Here is a 20,250-nt window from a genome sequence, read left to right on the forward strand (position 1 = left end):
GGAGCGGCGGCGGGGTGGGGACCGGGGACTTTTCATTCATTACTCTTCCCGCCGTGGGGCGGGCGGGGAAGGGGCGTCGCGCCCATTTCCCAGATGGGGAGAGCGGGGCCTGGGGTGGCGACGCCTCGAGGCTGGACTTGGAGCACGCGGGAGGGGGCGTCTGCCCTCCGCCCTCAAAGGGCAGCTTCTGAGGTCTGGGCTCGGAGTGTTTCTACTTTCTGTCTCCGTAAAGTTTTATTTCTAGAGTACCAGAGCTTTCGGAATAGCTGAACGTTACAAATTCAAGCCATTTCCTCGACTGCTAAAGTAAAGGGGGTGGCGCAGGTTTCCAGGACTCCCGGTGAGATTCCTGTTACACCTCCCCTCCCGGAGGACCGGGCCTGTGAGCATCGCGGCCTTGGAGGACTTGCTGGTCACTGGGGCATCTCACCCCACTGAGGACTCGGCCTCGGATGACCCCTCGGTGGGGCTGGCTTCTTCCGCGGGGCAGGTTGAGAAATCAGCTCATACTGAGAGAGCCCGTTAGCCATTCTCTGACCCTTGACAAATAATAATTAGGTCACCACCTAATTATGCGAGGCTTTCGAGTGCTATGAATGCCTGTTTGTGAGCAGAGGTGACTTCACCTATAATTTAAGTGATAACGGAGACACAGAAACCAGTAACACCATTTATTAGATAGGCACCGTGTAATAACTTTCTCTCCGTGAATCACAGTCACATCCTGAAACAGCTGGCAGTAAAATCAGATGCCTTTCCAAGATTTTGAGCCGTTGTGTAGTTTTGGAATGGAAAAAAGAAAATGACCATGCCCACATTTTCTACTTTGAAGAATCAGCTCCCATAAATAAGGTTTAATTATAAAAATAATGTTATGGGGTTTAAATAGTGTGTTTACATATATTTTACTACTCATTCTCTGTTGAGGATTTGGGCCCCTTTTGTGTTCTTGTACTGTAAGACCAAACGAAGGGGGGAAAACCAAGTTCAGACTCATTGAGATGCTTTATCCCCAAATTAGTAGGAAGTACATTTTAAAGAACTTATTGCTAGTCTTTTTTTCTTTTTAGGCTTTATTGTTCTAGAACGTGGTTAGTAAGATACTATTTATTGTAGCACTGAGATAGACTTTTGTTTACTTTGATAGGAAGAGGACCAGAGGAAAAGCCTTATTTCAAAATATGTCGAGGACCTTTATGAAGATCGGTCATCCCCCTCCAAGTGGTAATACCACTGAAGGGGTCATGTACTCAAACTGTGTGCTGATAGCTGTCTTAGGTTCCAAATCATGTTATTCCAAAATTAAAACTTAAACTACAGAACTGCAGTGGCAAAGGCCCATTGAAAGTTTTTGGGGCAAATACATCCGTACCTGTTGCATAATTCTTAACATTTAATTTTCATTGGCTGGTAGTTGTCTTAAATTATATCCTAAGGTTTTTTTTTTAAGATGATATCTCATCCTGTGAGAGATTTTAGAATATGAAATTATTCTTTGAAAGTTCATTTCTTGGGATTATTGATGGTAAAATAACGTTCTGTGGAGACTGGTTTGTGGTGAAAAGAGGAGTTTCTGACACACTTATTTTATAGTAGAGAATTCTCTAAAGATAGACAAAAGGCATAGATAATACACCAAATGTGCACAATCTCAAAGTGCGTTTACGTTTGATTTTTAAGTGTCCCTTTAAGAACAAATGAATGCCCACAAGCACATGCCCCACACAGACACCTGCGCATCCAGTTAGACAGCTGATTCCTTTTCCATTTGACCTTTGCTACTGCATGTAACACCTGGTAGGGAAGGGCTGGTAAGTGGGCATTGGTGGGGTGCAGATGGACACCTGAACAGGAGTTTTTTTTCAGCAATGCATTAATATTGCATGAATATTAAATGTGTAATTTCATGATGTAGGAGTAAAGCCAATACAAGGAAGAGTTTTATTTTACTGACATTATCCTTTAAATAAAAAGACAAGATGCACTTTTTTTTTTTAATGGCTACAATTTAGCACATTAGGGCAGGTGTGCTTTGCATTGCAAATGGGACAGGGCTTTCAGTAAGGCTTCATTCGTTTTTTTTGTTTGTTTGTTTGTTTTTTGTTTTTTTTTACAGGGGACACTTGATTGTTTACGTAGATTACAAATAAAAATGAGCTTCTCAAACTTTGTGATTTTTGTCCCAAACCCACAGATGTCCCCAACAACCTGGCGGATTTGAGTGTATTTATGTGTCCCTGTGTGTGTTAGTGAAAACAAATGGCAGAATTGCTGGCTCACTTTTTTGGATTTCCACCCACCTGTAAAGATTGTGGCTTAGAGTATTGCTAGTCAGTGAAGATAGTGGATTTTAAATATATGTCAGCTCATCCTATAAAATGAAAAATGGGACCCAAATATAACCAGTGTTGCTGTTTCCAATCTGTGTTTAGTTTCATGTAATTTGTGCTGTTTATTAAGCAATTTTCCAGTGCAAGTGTTCATTGATTACCTTCTGTATATTATCCAGGCAAAACTCATATCCTAGAGGTGTTGATCACTTTGTACAATAGCTTTGTACAATAGATTTTCCCCTCCATCCCCCAGACAGTACTCTCCAAGTTGCTCAGGCTGGCCTCAAATTGTAATCTTCCTGCCTGAGTCTCCTGAATAGTTGGAATAACAGGCATGCGCCACCATTTCCGGCTAGATTTATTTTTAAAATGTGCACAGTGGAGATTTATAAGCCAAATAGTTAAAAATGATTAGGAAAGGAATTTAAAAAAAAACAAGTAATTGATGGTTAATTAATATTTTTTTAAAAACCAATTTTTTTATAAATTGGCTTTGTCTAAAACAAGGTTTGTAGCATTTTTCACTCAGCATGTCATTTAATAAACATATCCAACACAGATTCTTGTGGAGGATCTACTGGCTGCCAGATACTCTTTGATAAACTATTTTGAATCAAAGGGGCAGAATTGTTCCGTTTTTTACTGAGCTTACATTTTAGATGGGAGAAACAATAAAGCAACAAGCAGATAACTAACCCAGATAGTTCAGGTGGTGGTCAGCACTGGGGAGGCCAAATTTATGAGCAGGGGCTCAGGTGGTGCAGGGTGGTCTTTCATTTGAGTGGTGAGAGCCCTGGGTGTGCTCCAGGTGGAACAGCTGGAAGATTCCTGGGAGGTGGAATACAGAGAGCTGCGTCCTGGGACTGGGAGTGTGGGCCAGGCCAGCACAGTATATATAGTGTTCACATTTGCTTTTAAGTTCAGTGGGAGGCTATTAGGTGTAGAAGAGGATAATGTCAGCTAATGTGTATTTTGGATGGAAGCAGTGAGACCACTTAGGTTGCAGTGGTTCTTTAGCTTAGATTTGGGTGGGAGGGAGGAAGCTGGGTAGCTGCATCATTTTGTGTGTGTGTGTGTGTGTGTGTGTGTGTATTTACTGAGTTTGTTTATTTATTTTTGTAAGTATTTTGTAGTACTGGGAAGTGAACCCAGGACCTTCACACTAAGCTACATCCTTGGCCTTTTTATTTCATATTTTTGAGACAGGGTCTGGCTAAGTTGCAAAATTGCCTAGGCTGAACTTGAATTTGTAATCCTCCTGCCTCAGTCTCCCAGAGTACTGGGATTATAGGCATGTGTCACCATGCTTATTATCTAGTTTTTCTGAGATTGGTGAAGATCTTTTATGTTAAGTATAAGTGCAGCTTGTACTTTGCTTAGCTTCTTCAGACCACAATATTCAGGCATAATCCTGTCCTGGCTCTGAGCTTATTTACCTTTGAGGTTTCACAGCATCTGGACCAGTTGGATTTGCCCTGTTGTTTACTAGCACACAACACTGCAGCCTTCCTGTAAGGTATGAATCTGTCTACTGCAAGTATTGATTTAGGCAACCATTTTCTTATATTGCTTCAAATTGAGTGATGTTTATTTGTCCTTGAGTTGTGTCTTAGGTTAATATAATGGATTAGTTAAATATTTTTAAAAAATTCTTGTGTAGACCTGTGTGACTTTTCTTTTCTTTTGGTTTTTTTTGAGACACTCACTATGTGTTGAGACTGACCTAGAACTCACTATGTAGTCCAGTCTAGTCTCGAACTCACAGGGATCCTCCTGCCTCAGCCTCTCAAGTTCTCGGATTATAGACGTGCACCACCATGCCCAGCACTTTGTGTTTTTAACAAAGAGGGAAGAATTTACTGACATAGACTATTCACTGAGATTGAAACATTTGCTGCTTCTGCATAGCAGTATTTGGCAGGGCTGCCATGGAGGACTGACTGACTGGTAGCAGTCTCCCTCTTTCTGCTTTCGGGAGCGCTGCTTGGATTGATGACCAATAACGTGGGCAGAGGATGGTTTGACTCATAATGGAGAAAGCAGGGGTAGAGACTCCACCTACACTGTCAAAGAACATAGCTCGAGTCTGATCTCATGATGAGAAAAAGGCTAATTAATATATAATTTGTTTTCTTAGATTCCTTAAACTGATCGTAGCTTTTATGTGTTTGCACCCTGATCTTCCATTTTTGACTGTAAGAACCATTCCCACCCTTCATTTCTTTTCTGAGGCCTCTGATTAGTCATTTGTTCACTGGATAAATGTACGAAGCAGGGTGGGGAATAACCGGAAGGGTGGGATGTGCCAGGCAGTTGGAGTGACAGTGCAAATGGCCTGGGGGCCTATTGGGAGAACTGCAGCATGGGGTTGGTGAGGCTGGAGGGAGATCACTGTATGAAGCGGATGTGAGACTTGAGTAAGTAAGTAGGATGCAGGCTCTGTGCGGTACACACATCCCTTTTTGTTTTGGGGCAGTCAGGATCCATTAGGGACCATAGCTGATCTTTCCCCAAAGTCTTACAGCTGCATGGTGCATTTTGTATGATGCCTTGTGTTGCTTTTTTTTTTTTTTTTTTCAGTATTTTATGATTTTATTTTTTTAGTATTTTATGATCTTTGCTAGCCTGTAAATTCTGTGAAAACAACGGTAGTTCAGCTGGTCTGGGATGGAACACAGCTGCATTTCCAGCAAGCTGCTAGGTTATCCCAACCTGCTGGTGTGGGGACCATATGTTGAGTGGCAATGCATATATTTCCTGTTGTATGTATCATGGACATAGGCATTCTTTTTTTCTTTTTTGAAGAATAAATCCCATTATTTCATAGTATTATTTTATCTCTTGGGAGGATAATAGTGGAATTAGTGTTCCATGAAATGAAACTCAACCAATATGTTCAAATTGGAACTTTGGGGAACAGGAATAGAAGGAAAAATTTACACTGTACATTCTTGTCCCTTTTTTTAAAAAAAAATTGCACTTTTTCTATATTAACTATTCAGTTTAACAAAGGAAAAAAAGTAGCCTCTCTTTTTCAGAGTGTTTACCTTTTCCCAAATACCATTAGAATATTATCACAAAATAGGAATCAAAGTATTTGAAAGATGGACTATTTTTAAGAGTAGTTTTAGGAACATAACAAAATTGAATGGAAGGTAGGGTTCCAGTGTCCTGTGTTCCCTGCCCTCACACATGCTCAGCCTCTGCGTGTCAGCCTCCCCCACTGGAGGGGTGCATTGGTTACAGTCAGTGGCACCACACAGACACTGAATTAGCACCCAAAGCCCATAGTTTACGTTGGTATTCTACATTTTATGGATTTGAGGCTTGCACCACCATGCGCAGTTATAGCTCATTTCTTTTTAGTGCTGAATACTAATCCATTGTTTGCATGTGCTATGGATGATCCATTCACTTCTAGCAGGAAATTTTGGCACTAGTTTTAGTTTTTTGAGGAATCTCCACACTGATTTCCATAGAATTGTGCTAATGTACATTCCCAGCAACAGCGTCATAGAAGGGTTCCTTTTTCCCTACAGCCACTCCAGCATTGGTTATTATTTGATCTCTTGACAATGACTATTCTCTCTGGAGTAAGATGGAATCTCAGTGTTGTTTTGATTTATATTTCTCTCGTGGCCAGCAGTGTTGAGCATTTCTTCATATATTTGTTGGTCACTTGTACTTCTGTGAAGTATCTAAAGAGCTAGAAATACTAATCTTTTTTAATTCTATTTTATAATGACAGTGATATTTAAGAACATCTGTAAAATCTGTAGAAATGCAAAACTATCTGGTTATATTTGTAAATCTCAATGAAATGTCTCTGATTTCTCCATTTTAAAATTTCTTTAATCTTTGACTTGGTTATTAGAAGAGTAATGAACCAGCAGTCTGTGCTGTTTTGTTAGAGATACATGAAAGACTTAGTGGTAGCAGGTATTCTCAATTTCTATTCACTTTGGTTCTTTTCTTGCAGGTTATTTTTTCTATTTGATGTGTGTATAATGAGTTTAGGCTCAGAAGTTCTGTTCATGTAACTTGATTGAACTTGGTTGTTAACTTTGCTAAACCTCTTTTCTCATTTATAAAAATGAACTTAGGATACAGTATTTGTTCTAATTTTGTCTTTTGCTTTTTTTTAGGTTATGTTTTCACATTGGGGATAGTGCCAGAATCTGCACTTAGGAAATTATGGCTATCTTATTTTTCTCCTTTCTGAGACAAAATACCTGACACCTAAAGTTAAAGGAGAAAAGGTTTATTTGGCTCACAGTTTGTAGAGGTTTTAGCCCATAGTTGCTTGGCTTGAAGGCAGGGTGACATGACAGAGGGCATCGCAGGGCAGAAATAGACCATGGCAAGCAGGGAGGCAAGAGCACATTATCCCTCTTTCTGTCCCCTTATATTTCTGTCCCTTATATCCTAGGACAGGTGTAGCACTTACATCCTTTATCCTAGCCAGAACTATACTGAACCATTCAGTGGAGTAACTTAGTAATGACACACGCTTGATCCCAGTGCCACACACTCTAGATCCAGCCACCTCTGAAAAAGCTCACCTATGACTGCATGGGGCTGTGGGGGACATCCAGACATAAGCTATAACAAAGACCCTCTGCAAACATAAGCTGTTTAAAAAGTGGCTAAATAGGCAGTTGACGTCAGTGACTATTACATACATGTGGGTTTGGGCGCTAGGGATACAAAGACAAGGAGAACACTGCCTAGCCTTTGAGCAGTTTGAAGTGTAGTAGGGAGAGTGAGATATATGAAAGTTATTGATTGATTGATTGATTGGTTGTAGGTTTGGGGAATCAAACTGGATCCCTTGTACATACTAGCATGCTAGGCAAATGTTCTACCACTGAGCTACACCCCCAGCCCCAGTAATTTATGTTGAATATGATAATATACATGTATGCACAGAAATCAGTCTGTGAGTTTTGGGGAAACTAGAAGATGCAATCCAAATGAAGTCATTTATTTATCGAGGTAGGGTCTTGGTATGCCGTTGAGGTGGCTCTGAACTCCTGGTGATTGTTCTGCAAGTGGTGTGTGCTCAGGTATGAATGAAGTCTTTTAACAAAAGGATAACTGTAGGTCATTGATGTGGCAAGTTATAAAAAAGAATGGTTAGGAAATAGTAGTGGTAGCTTTCCAGCATGTTTCAGGGTTATTCACTGTTGCTTTCCAGCTCTGTTTGCCCTTTTTTTTCTTTTCTTTTTTTTTTTTTTGCCTTGTTTTTGAGACCAGTGATTTTTACTTTTGGAAAAGACCCTTTGCTTTATACAAATTTCCTGTATTCAGAGAAGTTCAGAACTAAAGAGTGACCCCATTCTCTCACCCCAGCACACATTTTCCATAGCTGTGGACTGAATAGTGATCATTCTGCAGTAACTTACTATTTAATTCTGGTTATCCAGAATATGGTCTTGGATATAATTCCATTTGCTGTTTTCTATATCAGGAAACTGACATCCAGAGCAATGAAGTAATGCAGTCTGAGTAAGATCACATACCTGGTTTACGGTAGTCAACCCAAGTTGTTTGAGCCCTGGTTTTTGTATATTTTCTCAGTGTTAGTTTGTTAATTTATTTGCACACTGTCTTCAAAATGCTGTACTAAAATCAAAAGTCAGCATGTCTTTGAAGCAATGTATCATATTTCAGAATATTTAATCACTTGAGGGTATATTTGCAAATTTCAAGATACCTGTGGGAGGGTTGGTGAACCCATGGCATGCGCGCTGCAGCAGGCTATTTGTATCATTGAAAGCTTCAAAAGGTTCACCATCACGGCTTAGAGCGGCGGTCGGGGTGTGTGGAGATCTTTTCACATGGGAAGGGTGCCATAATGTCTCTGCAGGGCAGGAAAACCAACCCTTTGCGGGAACTGTTTGCTGAAGCTTAGTCTGAGCTTTCACATGGTGGAAGCTGCCTAACACTGGACTGCTGTGACCCACTGATCAACCTAGTTCATGTGTTTCTAGGACGGTGTGGGTGGGAGATGGAGTGGCTATGTAATGTATCTACTCTGTAGTACGGGAGATGGATTTTTGCTTGGGAAAATATCACCCGGAAAGTATATTTAATAGGGAAAATTAGGTTAGCATTAATACGAAGAGGAAGAGAAAAGAGATGATTATATTTTTAACTGCTTACTATATGTTGGGCATTGTATTGGGAATACTTAAGTTTTGTAATGTATTTAATTCTGGAAATAAATGTGGTGGAAGTGATATTCTTTCTACATTTTTGGGAAAGGAATGTGAAGAGATGGAAATTGAGAGTGGTTAGGTAACATTTAACATGTACAAAATGTATTTTGAAGTTTATATGTAGGTATTATTTTTTTGTTTTTGTTTTTGTTTTGTTTTTGGGTACTGGGGATTGAACTTGGGTCCTTGCGTTTGCAAGGCAGGCCACTGAACTGCTGAGCTAAATGCCCAGCCCTATATATAGGTATTTTGGAATGACTAAATCCAACTAGATAACACATGCTGTACCTCACACAGTTATCATTTTTGTGGCAAGAACACTTTACATTCATTTTTGTAGCATTTTCCAAGAATATGATATATTTTGCTAGGGGTGTTTCTCCCTAGAACTGAGTTTCATCCCTAGAACTGTTAAAAAATACGTGTTAACTGTAAAAATATCGTACAACCATGTTGTACAACAGATTAAAACTTGAATTGTACAGCTCCTAATTCATGTTTTGTCTGTTGTAGCTATGCTGTCTCTGAATAAAGGGATGATAACAATGTTCACACCCTGAAACAAGGTCAGCAGACCTTAAACAGTATCTTATCTCCCTGGGAAACTGAGCTTTTTCCCCCTTTCTTAGGTGAGCTGCACAAAATGTTCAACTAACCTGCTTTTAAACACAGCTGTATAAGGTTGAAACTCTTACGGAGGTGTAATGTATATTTTTAATATCCTTGCATTTTGTGATGTTCTTGCTTAGAGAGCAGAAAACAGGAAATAGAAGGTAGAAGATTGAAGGTAGGTCAATTGGGCAGAATGTTAAGGGCCATTAAGTGGTCAGAAGAGACTAGTGTTGAGGTGATCACAGCCTGACTTTTCATTTTGTTGACTTGAGTTTTGGGTTTAAGAGTGTTATGTATTTTGTTATTCATTTTAAAGCACTATAGAACCATGTTTTATAGTTATTCCACTTACCTAGAATATTCTCTTTTTGTTGAGAGTGTATTCTGAGCAGGCTCTGTAGAGAATCCCTCCACAGTAGACGTTTCTCCCGCCATGATGGCTCAGACAGGAAGTTATGTGTGGCCAGAGGCCCAGGTTTGCTCTGTTTGCTGTTTAGGATTGGCCAGGTGACACAGCAATGGTGGTCATTGCTAGCACGAAATCAACTGCGAAGATATAAATAAATGTGAAGTATCAGATTTCCTTTAGTTTGAGGTTGTTTGGGAATACCTGAGTATAGCCATGCATTTCCAATAAATTTCTAGATAATGAACAAGTTCTACATCCCAGGGCCTCAGTCCTTGATCCAGAACATAAGGTTGTGGTGAACGATCACTGTGGTTGTTCTCAATTCTTTGACAAGTCAGGCTAAGCATCCCTAGGGAGGAGGAGTAGGTCTGTAAAATCATTGCTCTGGAACACATTCCCTCTCTTCCAGTTACCAGTGAGACAGGACCTTGGGTAACGTTACTTTGCCCTGTGTGTCAGTGTATATTATCTATAAAATGGGGTTAAATAGCCTTCTTCCAGGCTGTTGAGCATTTAGCCACACACACTTAGCAAAGTCCTGCCGAGATTAAGCTCATAATAACTGAGCCATCACCATCATCATTACCATCATTGAATTTATATGTGAGGAAGGCCTTTGCAGTTTTGCATCCCCCCCCCCCACTTTTGAGACAGGGTCTTATGTAGTTTGGGCTGGTCTTGAACTTATGGCCATCCTCCTGCCTCAGCCTCAAGGGACAAGATGGCCGGCGTGGCTACCACCATGCCTGGCCTTCTTCACTCTTTTTAAAGATGAAAATATGAAGTCCATCTGGGAGATGGCTCTCCCCAGAGCTGCAGCTAAAACTAAAGCAGGGTGTATCAACACTTAGTCTAGAGCTGTGCACTACTTAGCACTCACTGTATTATTTAGATTCCATCTGTCATTTTATCATGTTGTGCATGACTTGAACAAGAACAAAATGCTTTCCTCAGGGCATGAGCAATTTAGATCAGAAAAGGGTGAGATGGGGCAGAGAATTACATTAGCCTCTGCTAGGAGCAGGCTGAGTGACCTTGTGCAAGGTCATATCTCTGCACCTTATTGCCTGTCCCCTGAAAATGGGCAGTCCTGGCTGTTGGACAGTTTCTGGTATTTTTCCTTTCTCAAAATACTGTGAAGAATCTTTTTAATTGCCAAGGCAGGTGATCTCCGGGAAAAGTTTGTCCACCAAAGATGTAGATTCTCCAATTTTAGAAGGTTTTAAAAATAGGAAGGAAGTTTGTTTAGTAGAGTTTATAGTGTAGTCCTACCAAAGATAAAGAATTAGCCCAATGGTGTTTTTGCGGAAGCTCTTTTTGCAGGGTGTACCCAAAGGAAACTAGTCATTTAGTAAAAATAAACTAAAGTTTTTGAGACAATATTTGCTTAGACAGGTCTCTTGTGAAGGTCTCTATTGTGTCAGGCCTTTTCTTAAAAACACATGTGTAAGTTTCCAAATATAAAATACTAAAGCTAATGAAATTTGACTTCAGAAACACAAACCAAAAGTCCCCCTTTGAGTAATGAGTTTGTAGCTCATGTACTGATTATTAATAAATTACTTAAATAGTAAGCATGAATATAATCTATAGTCAGAACCCTCTTCTTGCTTCTGAAACAGCCATATTACTGAGTTTCCAGGTGAGGGATTCTACTCCCTTTTCTAAAAAATAAATAAATAAATAAATACCATACATTGACATTTGCATTACTTTTGGGGTTTGGCCCTACATTTCTGTACCATTCCATTTTGGTGTAATTGAAAGAACACTGTAACAAAGTTTGAGTGGTTTCTTTTCTTCTGATTCTCTTCTGTGTAAGTCAGCTGAGTCGTGATCTCTGGGAAAGAGCTTGGTATACTGCAGCACCAAACCACTGGTGGTTCTGCAATCCCCATGCTGTTTAGGGGAGGGGGTCGTGTGATGTTGCCAGACGTTCTCAGCCAATAATCTGGCTGCTTCTCCGAGTTCAGTGTCAGCTACACTACATTGCTGTGCTTGTCTGCTGTGCATGCAGAATGAGAGAGACACAGTTCCTGACGTTTTGGAGGAAAAGGCATGTTCAGAGGCAGTTACACAGTAGTCCTGCCAAAGGAGGGCCAGGGAACATCACAATCTTGAGCCAGTGTTTTGATGTGCAGATTTTCCAAATGCAGTAAATCCCACTTTGCATTTCACCTTGGAATTAATCAGGGATGATCAGAACCCATTGTAGATTCTTCTTAAAAGATGGCTTTTCAGTTTGGGAGCCAGAGATGAGGTTTGGATATAGGTGTCAAGAAAGGACCACAGTGTCTTGGACCACAGAGTCCTTTGCTCTTCAACTCTCTTTAGCAAGTTTTGATTTAATCCTGTTTGAATAGACAGAGGCAGTGGGGCCCACCTGGCTTGCTTTCTAGAGGAAAGGGTGAGTCTGCCCTTAGGCCTTTCATGCCCACCCCCTGGGAGCACCAAAGCCCTTTATGCCTACACAGTACCTGCTGCTGAGTTTAAAGGAGCAAACCTGGTAAGTCTGAGTCTCAAAGAAATCTTATTCGCTGGAAATGTGAGCACTAGCTGTCCTGCCCATACTCCCTTAATTTAGCAGGCTTAGAGATTTTAGCCTCTATATCAGTGATCCTTCTCCTCTGTAATACACCCTTCCAAGTCCCAGCACCAGTGGCCTAACTCCAGCATGGCCCCACCTCCAGCAGCACTTTTAGCCATGAACTCATCGAGAGATGAATCCAGGGATGAGCATAGCAGCCCCATGGTGCAGTCATCTTCCGTGGTTTAGATCCACACTGTCCTTGAGAAGCCTCATGTGCTTAGAAGTGATTGGATCATGGGAGCCTGATAATTATTAGTGGATTAAGGTAAAGATGATGTTGGGGGTGGAGCCTGGTAAAGATACTGGCCACTGAGGGTGTGGCCTGGAAGGGCATAGCTCTGTCCTCTGCCACTTCTTTGAATCTGCTTCCTGCCTGCCATTTCACGAGCAGCTGCCCTCCACCATTTCCCTCTGCCATGCTGTTCTGCCTGGAGCCAGCTGACCACGGACAGTAAATATAAACCAAAATAAACCTTTTTTCTTTATGTGTTGAGTGTCAGGTATTGTGACTCAGTGATGAGGAAAGTAATTAAGACAGAAACCTAATAAGGAAATATTACACCAAAGCCTGCTTCATCTGGTTAAAAGCAAATCATAAGGACTTGGAGCAGTGTAGAAAAACAGCTCTGGCCAGGGAGGTCTGGTTCTATCCAGCCTGGCTCTGTAACTGGATGTCACTCATTCTCTCCCTGTAGCTTACTCTCCTGACCTCTGAAGTGAATAGGTTGAATGAGTGATTCCAGAGTTCCTTCTAGGGGAGAAAGAACATTTCATCCCGATGGAAGGAGCCACACGCACAGGCACAGAGGTGGGCATGCACGTGGGAAGAGCCTCAGGTTGCGTGTGAAATGCTCTGGCCAGTAGGGAACTTGCACGGAAGTAAGGTGAAATGAGGCCACAGGAGTTGGTCAGAGCCTAGTAGGCTGACTGCCTCACCCTCCAGATCAGGCTGCAGTGGAGAGAGGAGGGATGGATACAGGGACAGACCAGAGGCAGGGCCCGAAGTGGGAGTCTTGCTGTGGTTTTTTGGCACAGCCAGGTTCAGGCCTGGACCAGCATTTACCTTCCAGGCTCATGATGAGAAAGAATATACACTTGGTTCATAGAAGAAGAAATGAGTAGGAGTAAAAGCTGCTGTCCAAGTTTGGAGTCTGGTTGCCTGGAAGGTGACCCACAAGTAAGGAGTTAAGGAAAGAGACCTGCATTAGGGCAGAGACAGTCAGCTTGGTTTGGATGTTTTAAGGTCAAGGTGCCTGCCCCCTGGGTGGTTCTTTGAAGAGGTGACTGGCTATTTGTGTCAAGTTTAGGAGAGAATTCAGAGTTTGAGATGTGGAAGTCCTCATTGTTGGCTGTGGGGTGTGGATAGATAAGATCTCTAGGGAAAGAGAGAAAAGCAGCACAGTAGTCTTCCCCAGGACATCTGTGCAAAGGAAGGGCATTTCACTAAATGTATTCTAAAGGAGGTAATTAGGTTTCACCTTAGGGCTTATCTTTATCTCACCCCCTGGTCTTTGTAAATCAAATTAGTATTTAGAGCCTCTACTTTCCAGTTGGTAGATGGAATCTGGTTCCTTTATTGTAATGGGTGGATCAAAGTTCAGCTCTAGCCAGTCCTTCTGGTACACTGCACAGTGCTCTCTCGCATGAGAGCCAGAGCCTGGCACTGGGCAGCAGCAGCTCTTGGCGATGCAGCTGTTCTACATCTCTGTCAGCCTTGGTTCTGGTACTGGTTCTCTGGGAATGTTCCTGATGGTGAAATAGCTGGTCCTTTGACTATGAAGCCAGAGCCCCAGGCCTCATGTGAGGAGCCAAGCCAAGAGAAAACTGCTTTCAAACTAACTCCTGCCTGGTGGGACCTGAGGCTCTGCAGGCCCTTCATGTCTATCCTTTTTCCCCCTTACATATTTTAATTGACACATAGTATTTGGACATACGATATGCCCTGTGACATTCAAATCACATACAATTTGTGTCTTACCTTCTTTCCATCTCCCTTACCAGAGGAATAGAATTAATGTCTCTCCCTGAAACAGATCTGTTTCTTCTGCAGGCTCTAACGAGCGCTCATCACTTGCCCTCAGTCTCTGTTCAGAGGTTCACAAATCCCACACCATCCTGGGTATTGCTGCTTTTGCAGTCTTCTCAAACCACTGGGCATGATGGTACCTGTCTGGGAGCCCACTTGTAGGGATCTTGAGGCAGGAGGATTGCAACTTTCAGGCCACCCTAAGTACCTTAGCAAGAACTTGTCACAAATTAAGAAATAAAAAGAGGCCAAGGATGTAGCTCAGTGGTAGAGCGCCCCTGGGTTCAACCCCCAGTAACACACACACACACACACACACACACACACACACACACACACAGACACACACACATCTCTAAAACCTTAAACAATACTTCCCATGTGACCTGTGCAACAAGAAGGATGGGGAGGCTGTGACCTCTCCCTTGATGTATGAATGACATTTCTCCTAATTCCCTAGGTGTTTGTTGTTGTTGTTGTTCTGTCTGTCTGTGTGTCTCTCAGTCTCAGTGTCTCTCTGTCTCTGCGTCTCTGCCTACCGGCCTCTCCTCTTCCCCCTCTCCCCTTTTCTCCCTCCTGCTTCCCTTTCTTCCCCTTTCTCCCTCTCACTCCTCCTAGTTTCCAGGCCATTCTGCAGGCTTATCTTGGGCTTACAGTCAACTAAAATCTTTAAATCTTTTTCCTATGAACTTTTGGCAAGTTTTGTCTACTCCATGGATACCTATCATCTGGGAGTTGTTTGCTTTGTTTTGTTTTGCTTTTTTTGGCAACTTTGATAGTAATACTGTACATATGCTCTATCACTGTATGCTTAATGTTGAGAGGCTGAAATTTAAAAAAGATTTGTTTCATAATCTGTCTTATACAAGAGTAGAATTGCAGAGCCAGAAGCAATAGGAGCACAGTGCAGGTCATTCTCTTCAGTATGGCAAATAGGGAAGCTGGCCCGGAGGGGGAGTTGGTGCTAAGAGGAGACTTGAGTAGATTCTTTAGGTGAAGGAGAAACAGCAGATGAAAGCCAGGTACTGCTTACAAACTGAGAGTGGGACACTGTTTTCTGGGTGACTTTAAACTTTTTAATTTTGTTGTAATTCTTTGATTTTCTTGATCTCTAAAAGGTGGAAGGAGGATTTGCCACTGGATTCTGCTTTTTGAAGGTGTCATTCACCTAGGAGACAGTGAGTTTTATAAACACACTGAAGTTATCCAACACAAGGAAGAGAAAGCCAAGGAGCAATAAGCAGGATTGTTGTTACGGTGCTTTTGTTATTGGTGTAACATAAAGTCTCAAATGTATGGTGTAAAATAGATTAGACTGCTTCTTTAACTAACATGTCATTGGCTACATCCTGATATACCTTTTGATCAAGATGAAAGAAAAAGAGTGGCTTCTCATTGAGTACAGTGTATTTTAATAAAAGGACTGAATGGTCTGAGAGAAAAGACATATTTCCACCACTGATTTCAGTGCAGTTCAGGAGTCTTCAGTATATGCAATATTTTACTTTAAAATACAATTAATGCTATAAAAACTAAAGTGATTTATTTGAAAATTATAAATAATTGGTATTTGTAAGATATCCCAGAACCCATCCCTGTAAGTCTGATATTCATGCAAATTTAAATTTCAGACATTCTGTACCACAGGTGCTGGTGATATGCCTGTGACTGGTGATTTTGTGTAGTTGTGCAGGTTGCAGACTGAACAAAGACAGCCAGTCAGTAGCATCAGCAGAATTGAGATCTACATGTGACCTGCCAAAGTCTGCCCCCCTTGGCCTTTGTCCGTAAGGTACGGAGGGTCAATCATGTGAATAGAGGCACTGTATGTTCATGCAGTAGCCCGATGCTGTGAATTAGTCTTTTTTTTTTTTTTAACGATATTGACATGGTCAAAGTGAGTCCATGCTGTGTCCACAGGTGTAATAATTTGAATCATATGCATTTTGCTGCAATTCCTAAGAATGAGCAACAGTATTTATCTGATTAGTAGGCTAATGGTTTATACTTAAGATAGAACTGTCAGTTCCATAACACAGGCCAGTTCTTAGTATTACCACAATTTAAATTTAAACTACCATTTCCCCTTAGGTAATAACTGTGCATATATAGAAGCAGTCTGGAATATTGCTTTTCACATGTCACTTGAAGTTTCTACTTTTGATAGATACTGAAGTATATTTTGTTTTCGTTTCAGGAAGACTTATGTATGCTATTTAGTGAAGCATTTGGGGCACTTAGAAATTTATACCATTTTACTAATGCATTGGAATACTTTGTCATTATACACTAAAAATGATTTTTTTCTTCTCTCCAAGTTATTTTGTCTTTATTAATAACAGTGGAAAGACTACAGTTTATGAAAAATTAATATACTTTTTAAAAAATTAAAATCCTGTTGAAGATGGTAAAAACAGTATATGAATTATAGGGAAAAGTGCCATACTGATATGCAAAAATCACAAACTACCATATTCCTGCTACCCAGAGCCAGCACAGGTAGCCCAGTCTGGGTCTTTTTATTGATAAGGGTTATTTAAAATTATACCTCTTCTGCTGAAAATAAATAGAAGAAATAATAGCTTTCATATACATTTTCTACTAGAAGCACTTCTCTCTCTCTCTCTCTCTCTCTCTCTTTTTTTTTTTTTTTTTTTTTTTTTTTGGTACTGGGGATTGAACTCAGGACCTTGTGCTTGCGAGGCAGGCGCCAAAACTGCTGAGCTAAATCCCCAGTCCTTTCTCTCTCTTTTCAATCTGTCAGGAGTTTTGGGCAGGATGCCCAAAATTCGAAAGCCCAAATTCCAATGGGGAATTATTTTGAGCCACAGTACACCCTGGTTTCATTATCTGCAGTTTCCAACTTCTGTTCAGAAATATAATGTCCCTGAAAAAATAAAGTTCTTATATGAATATCAGGTTGTAATTTGTAGTCAGATTTCTAAATTTATTTTTTTACTGGGGTCACAGCACCTTCTCCTAATCACAAAGTACCCTTCCCCTCTTCCTCACTTCTCCTGCCCAGAACCAGCTCTTGCCTGTTTTACCTGTGTCTCTTGACTTTATCCCCTTCCCAGTATATCTCCTCCACTGCTCCTTCATCAGGCATTGATTTACTGTGGGTTTGAGCAGTAGCACTGTGTCAGAAATCCAGCTGTTCCTCTCAGTTTCCACATTGTACTATAAAATACTTTTTGTTGGTCACATCTTTCTTACATTTTAGTAGGTAAAGTTAGAAAAGAAAAGCCTACTTACTGATTTATCTAAATATTTTAACAAGTACAGTTTACCTGCAGCACTTTGAAGTATTTTCAAGTAACTGTATTTAACTGTATTTATTGTTTCAAGTAACTGTATTTACTGTTACAGTATCCACTTTAAGGTGGAGAAATAGAAAACTGCAACTTATTCACCTCACATATTGAAGTATGTGTTTAGTGAACACCCTGACAGGTGTAGAGGATCCACAGAAGTGAATCAAATGTTACTCCCACCCCCACCAGCCCAAAATGTGGGATGGGAGACTCCATGGGAACCAGGGAGAGGAGCTCTGGGGTGAATGGGAACTAGGTCCAGAAGAACTGAAAAGGTAGCAGAGAGTTGACAGAAGAGCATTCTAGAATAAAGGCACGCTTCAGAAGTTGTCAAAGGTGAGCAGTTTCCCAAATAACAGTCTCTTGAAATGAGGTTCTGGGGGTATTTATTTTGTCATGCTTTTCCTGTGCTCCCATTGGCAGGGATAATATAAAGTTGATAGTTGAAATACTTAGCCATCTGTTTTAATATTGGGCTAAGTTTCCATGTTCAAGAACTAGGCAGTGAATCACACCACATTTAATTGAGTATTTGTAATGTTTGAAAAAGTTGTAATGTATTTCTTTTGATGCAGAATTGAACTACACACGCTTGTTATTCCACCTACTTATGAGGCTGACGCAGAAGAATCACAAGTTGGAGGCCAAATCCATTTACCTAGCGAGCCCTATCTCAAAAGTAAATGAATGAGTGAATAAATGAATAAAAGGTTGGAGATGTAGCTAAGTGCTCTCTTGATGCTGTCACCATATGGAAACAATGATGTAGAAATTCATTCCATTATTCTAATTACTAGACACAAGGTTTACTCAGTTGGGATTCACTTTCTTTATGGTTACATCATGTCATTTTAATTTCTCTTTGTAGACTTTGATGGCTGTAGCTTTTGGCAGAGGTTTCCTATTTTCAGTTGGATTTATGTTGTCTTGGAATGGTGGGGACTGTATTGAATGACTGTGCATATGTACTTCATGATCCTAGGAGAGATGAGTAGTGGTTGTTTTCTTACCTTTGAGTTGCTGGTTCCCTCTGTTCATTTAGTCAGGTGGTCCTTAACCTGGGGTTAGAGGATATAAGCCATTGGGTCCATGTACTTGGCTAGGGAAAAACATTATATCTTTATTTTTCACTGACTTCCAACTAAAATGTAACATACTTTTTTATTATTATTATTCTTTGGTACCGGGGATTGAACTCAGGTCCTTGTGCTTGTGAGGCAGGTGGCAGAACCACTGAGCTAAATTCCTGGCCCATGTAACACATCTTTTGACCATTAATATAGTCAGCAAACCCAGTAAAGCATTTGAAGTCTCTGTGACAATAACATCCACCAGTAAAGTCACAGTTACTGCCATCTATTTCTGTTCTTAGCACCTGATGTCCCATGTATTGGATTTTTCTTCACACCAGTATCCAGTTCTCCAGCTCTTGGGACACCAGCTGGGTGTCCAGAGAGAGAGTTCAATCTGACCCCAGCTGCCCAGAGTTAGTACAGATCTCACAGTTAAGGGCTCACTTCTGGAGATTGTATATGCCCACTTCAGATGTTGGTCACCAGTCCCAGATCTCCCTTGTGACCAGTAAATCAAGGTTTCAACAGTTCCCTCCTTGAGTGCTGTAATTTGCTAGAATGACTTACAGAGCTCCAAATCCTCTTTAGTGGTTTATTTATTATCAAGGGTCCAGCAGAGGACCAGCTGCATGGAGGAGACATATAGGTCAAGGCATGGCTGGGAGCTGGGAGATGTGTGGCTGCCCTCTCAAGTGTTCATCACAAGAGAAACTTTCTGAACTCCATTGTTTTGGGATTTTTTTGTAGGCTGCATTGCATTGATATGATTGATTATTTAATCATCAGCCATTGGTGATGATCTCGTGTTACAACTTTTCCACTTCCAGGAGGTAGTGTGGGGCTTAAAGTTCCAACTGTCTAATCACATGACTGATTTCTCTGGCAACCAGCTAGAGCTGAGCTCTCTAGGGGCACCTGAGAGTCACCGTGTTAGCAGAAACCAGGTGTGGTTGAAAGAGGTTTATTATGAATAATAAGGCACTCCTATCACTGTAAGAATTTTGGAAGGTTGTAGAAACTTTTTCCAGGAATTAGGAGCTAAAACAACTATCACTGTATTACAGTTTTCACGTTGCATTATGATTGGTTGGTACATGTTTGTCAAAAATTCTGTGTTTGCTTATTATTACTTGGGATTAATCTTATTAAATGTGGTGATAAGGACATACTACTATAATATAATTACTCGCATAGTTTCTTTTTAGTATAATTAGGTTCTTTTGTATTCTCTTGTTTCTATTTTAGGTATTGAAAAAGTTAATTCTGAGAAGGCCCCATAGGCTTCCCTAGGCTGTCTGAGAATCTATGGCATGAAGAGTTTAAAAATCTCTGTGGACAAAGCAAATTTCAAACAAAAACTGATTCTAGTATTATTAATGTAGGTTACTACTGTATCATACCTCTGTGAATGTAAAATGTCTTGTACCTGTTTTGTGATACGTAGTAGTGACTGTGCTTTATCAGAGCTATTTTTAATGATATTACTCTAGAATATTCTCTTTCCACATGATGATTAAGATGCTAAAAAAAAAAATGGTGCCAGGTACCACAACAGCAACAGGACTTTGCTGTTTTCTGGATATTATTCTTTTCTTTGTTTTTTTGTTTTGTTTTGTTGTTTGGGGCTTTTTTTTGTTTTTTTTTAATGGAATGTGCTGAATGTCTATAATTT

General features: G+C 40.7%; 1 protein-coding gene across 6 annotated transcripts in view; it reads left to right on the top strand.

Moving 5' to 3' along the window:
* Positions 1-20,250, top strand: part of Tbc1d1 (TBC1 domain family member 1) — a 197,600-nt gene that overhangs the window by 57,166 nt on the left and 120,184 nt on the right. The window contains exon 1 of one of the 6 annotated variants that reach the window (XM_010625085.1): positions 12,914-12,973. The exons of 4 other annotated variants lie outside the window; for them this stretch is intronic. In XM_010625085.1, the coding sequence (XP_010623387.1) occupies positions 12,944-12,973 (30 nt within the window). In that variant the 5' untranslated portion in view covers positions 12,914-12,943. Of the gene's footprint in view, positions 1-12,913; positions 12,974-18,086; positions 18,185-20,250 lie in introns of those variants that run through there. One more of the 6 variants, XM_033758804.1, reaches the window with a different exon arrangement.

The sequence above is a fragment of the Fukomys damarensis genome, unplaced genomic scaffold, assembly GCF_012274545.1.
Source record: "Fukomys damarensis isolate Sample0158 unplaced genomic scaffold, DMR_v1.0_HiC HiC_scaffold_35, whole genome shotgun sequence".
Classification (NCBI taxonomy): domain Eukaryota; kingdom Metazoa; phylum Chordata; class Mammalia; order Rodentia; family Bathyergidae; genus Fukomys; species Fukomys damarensis.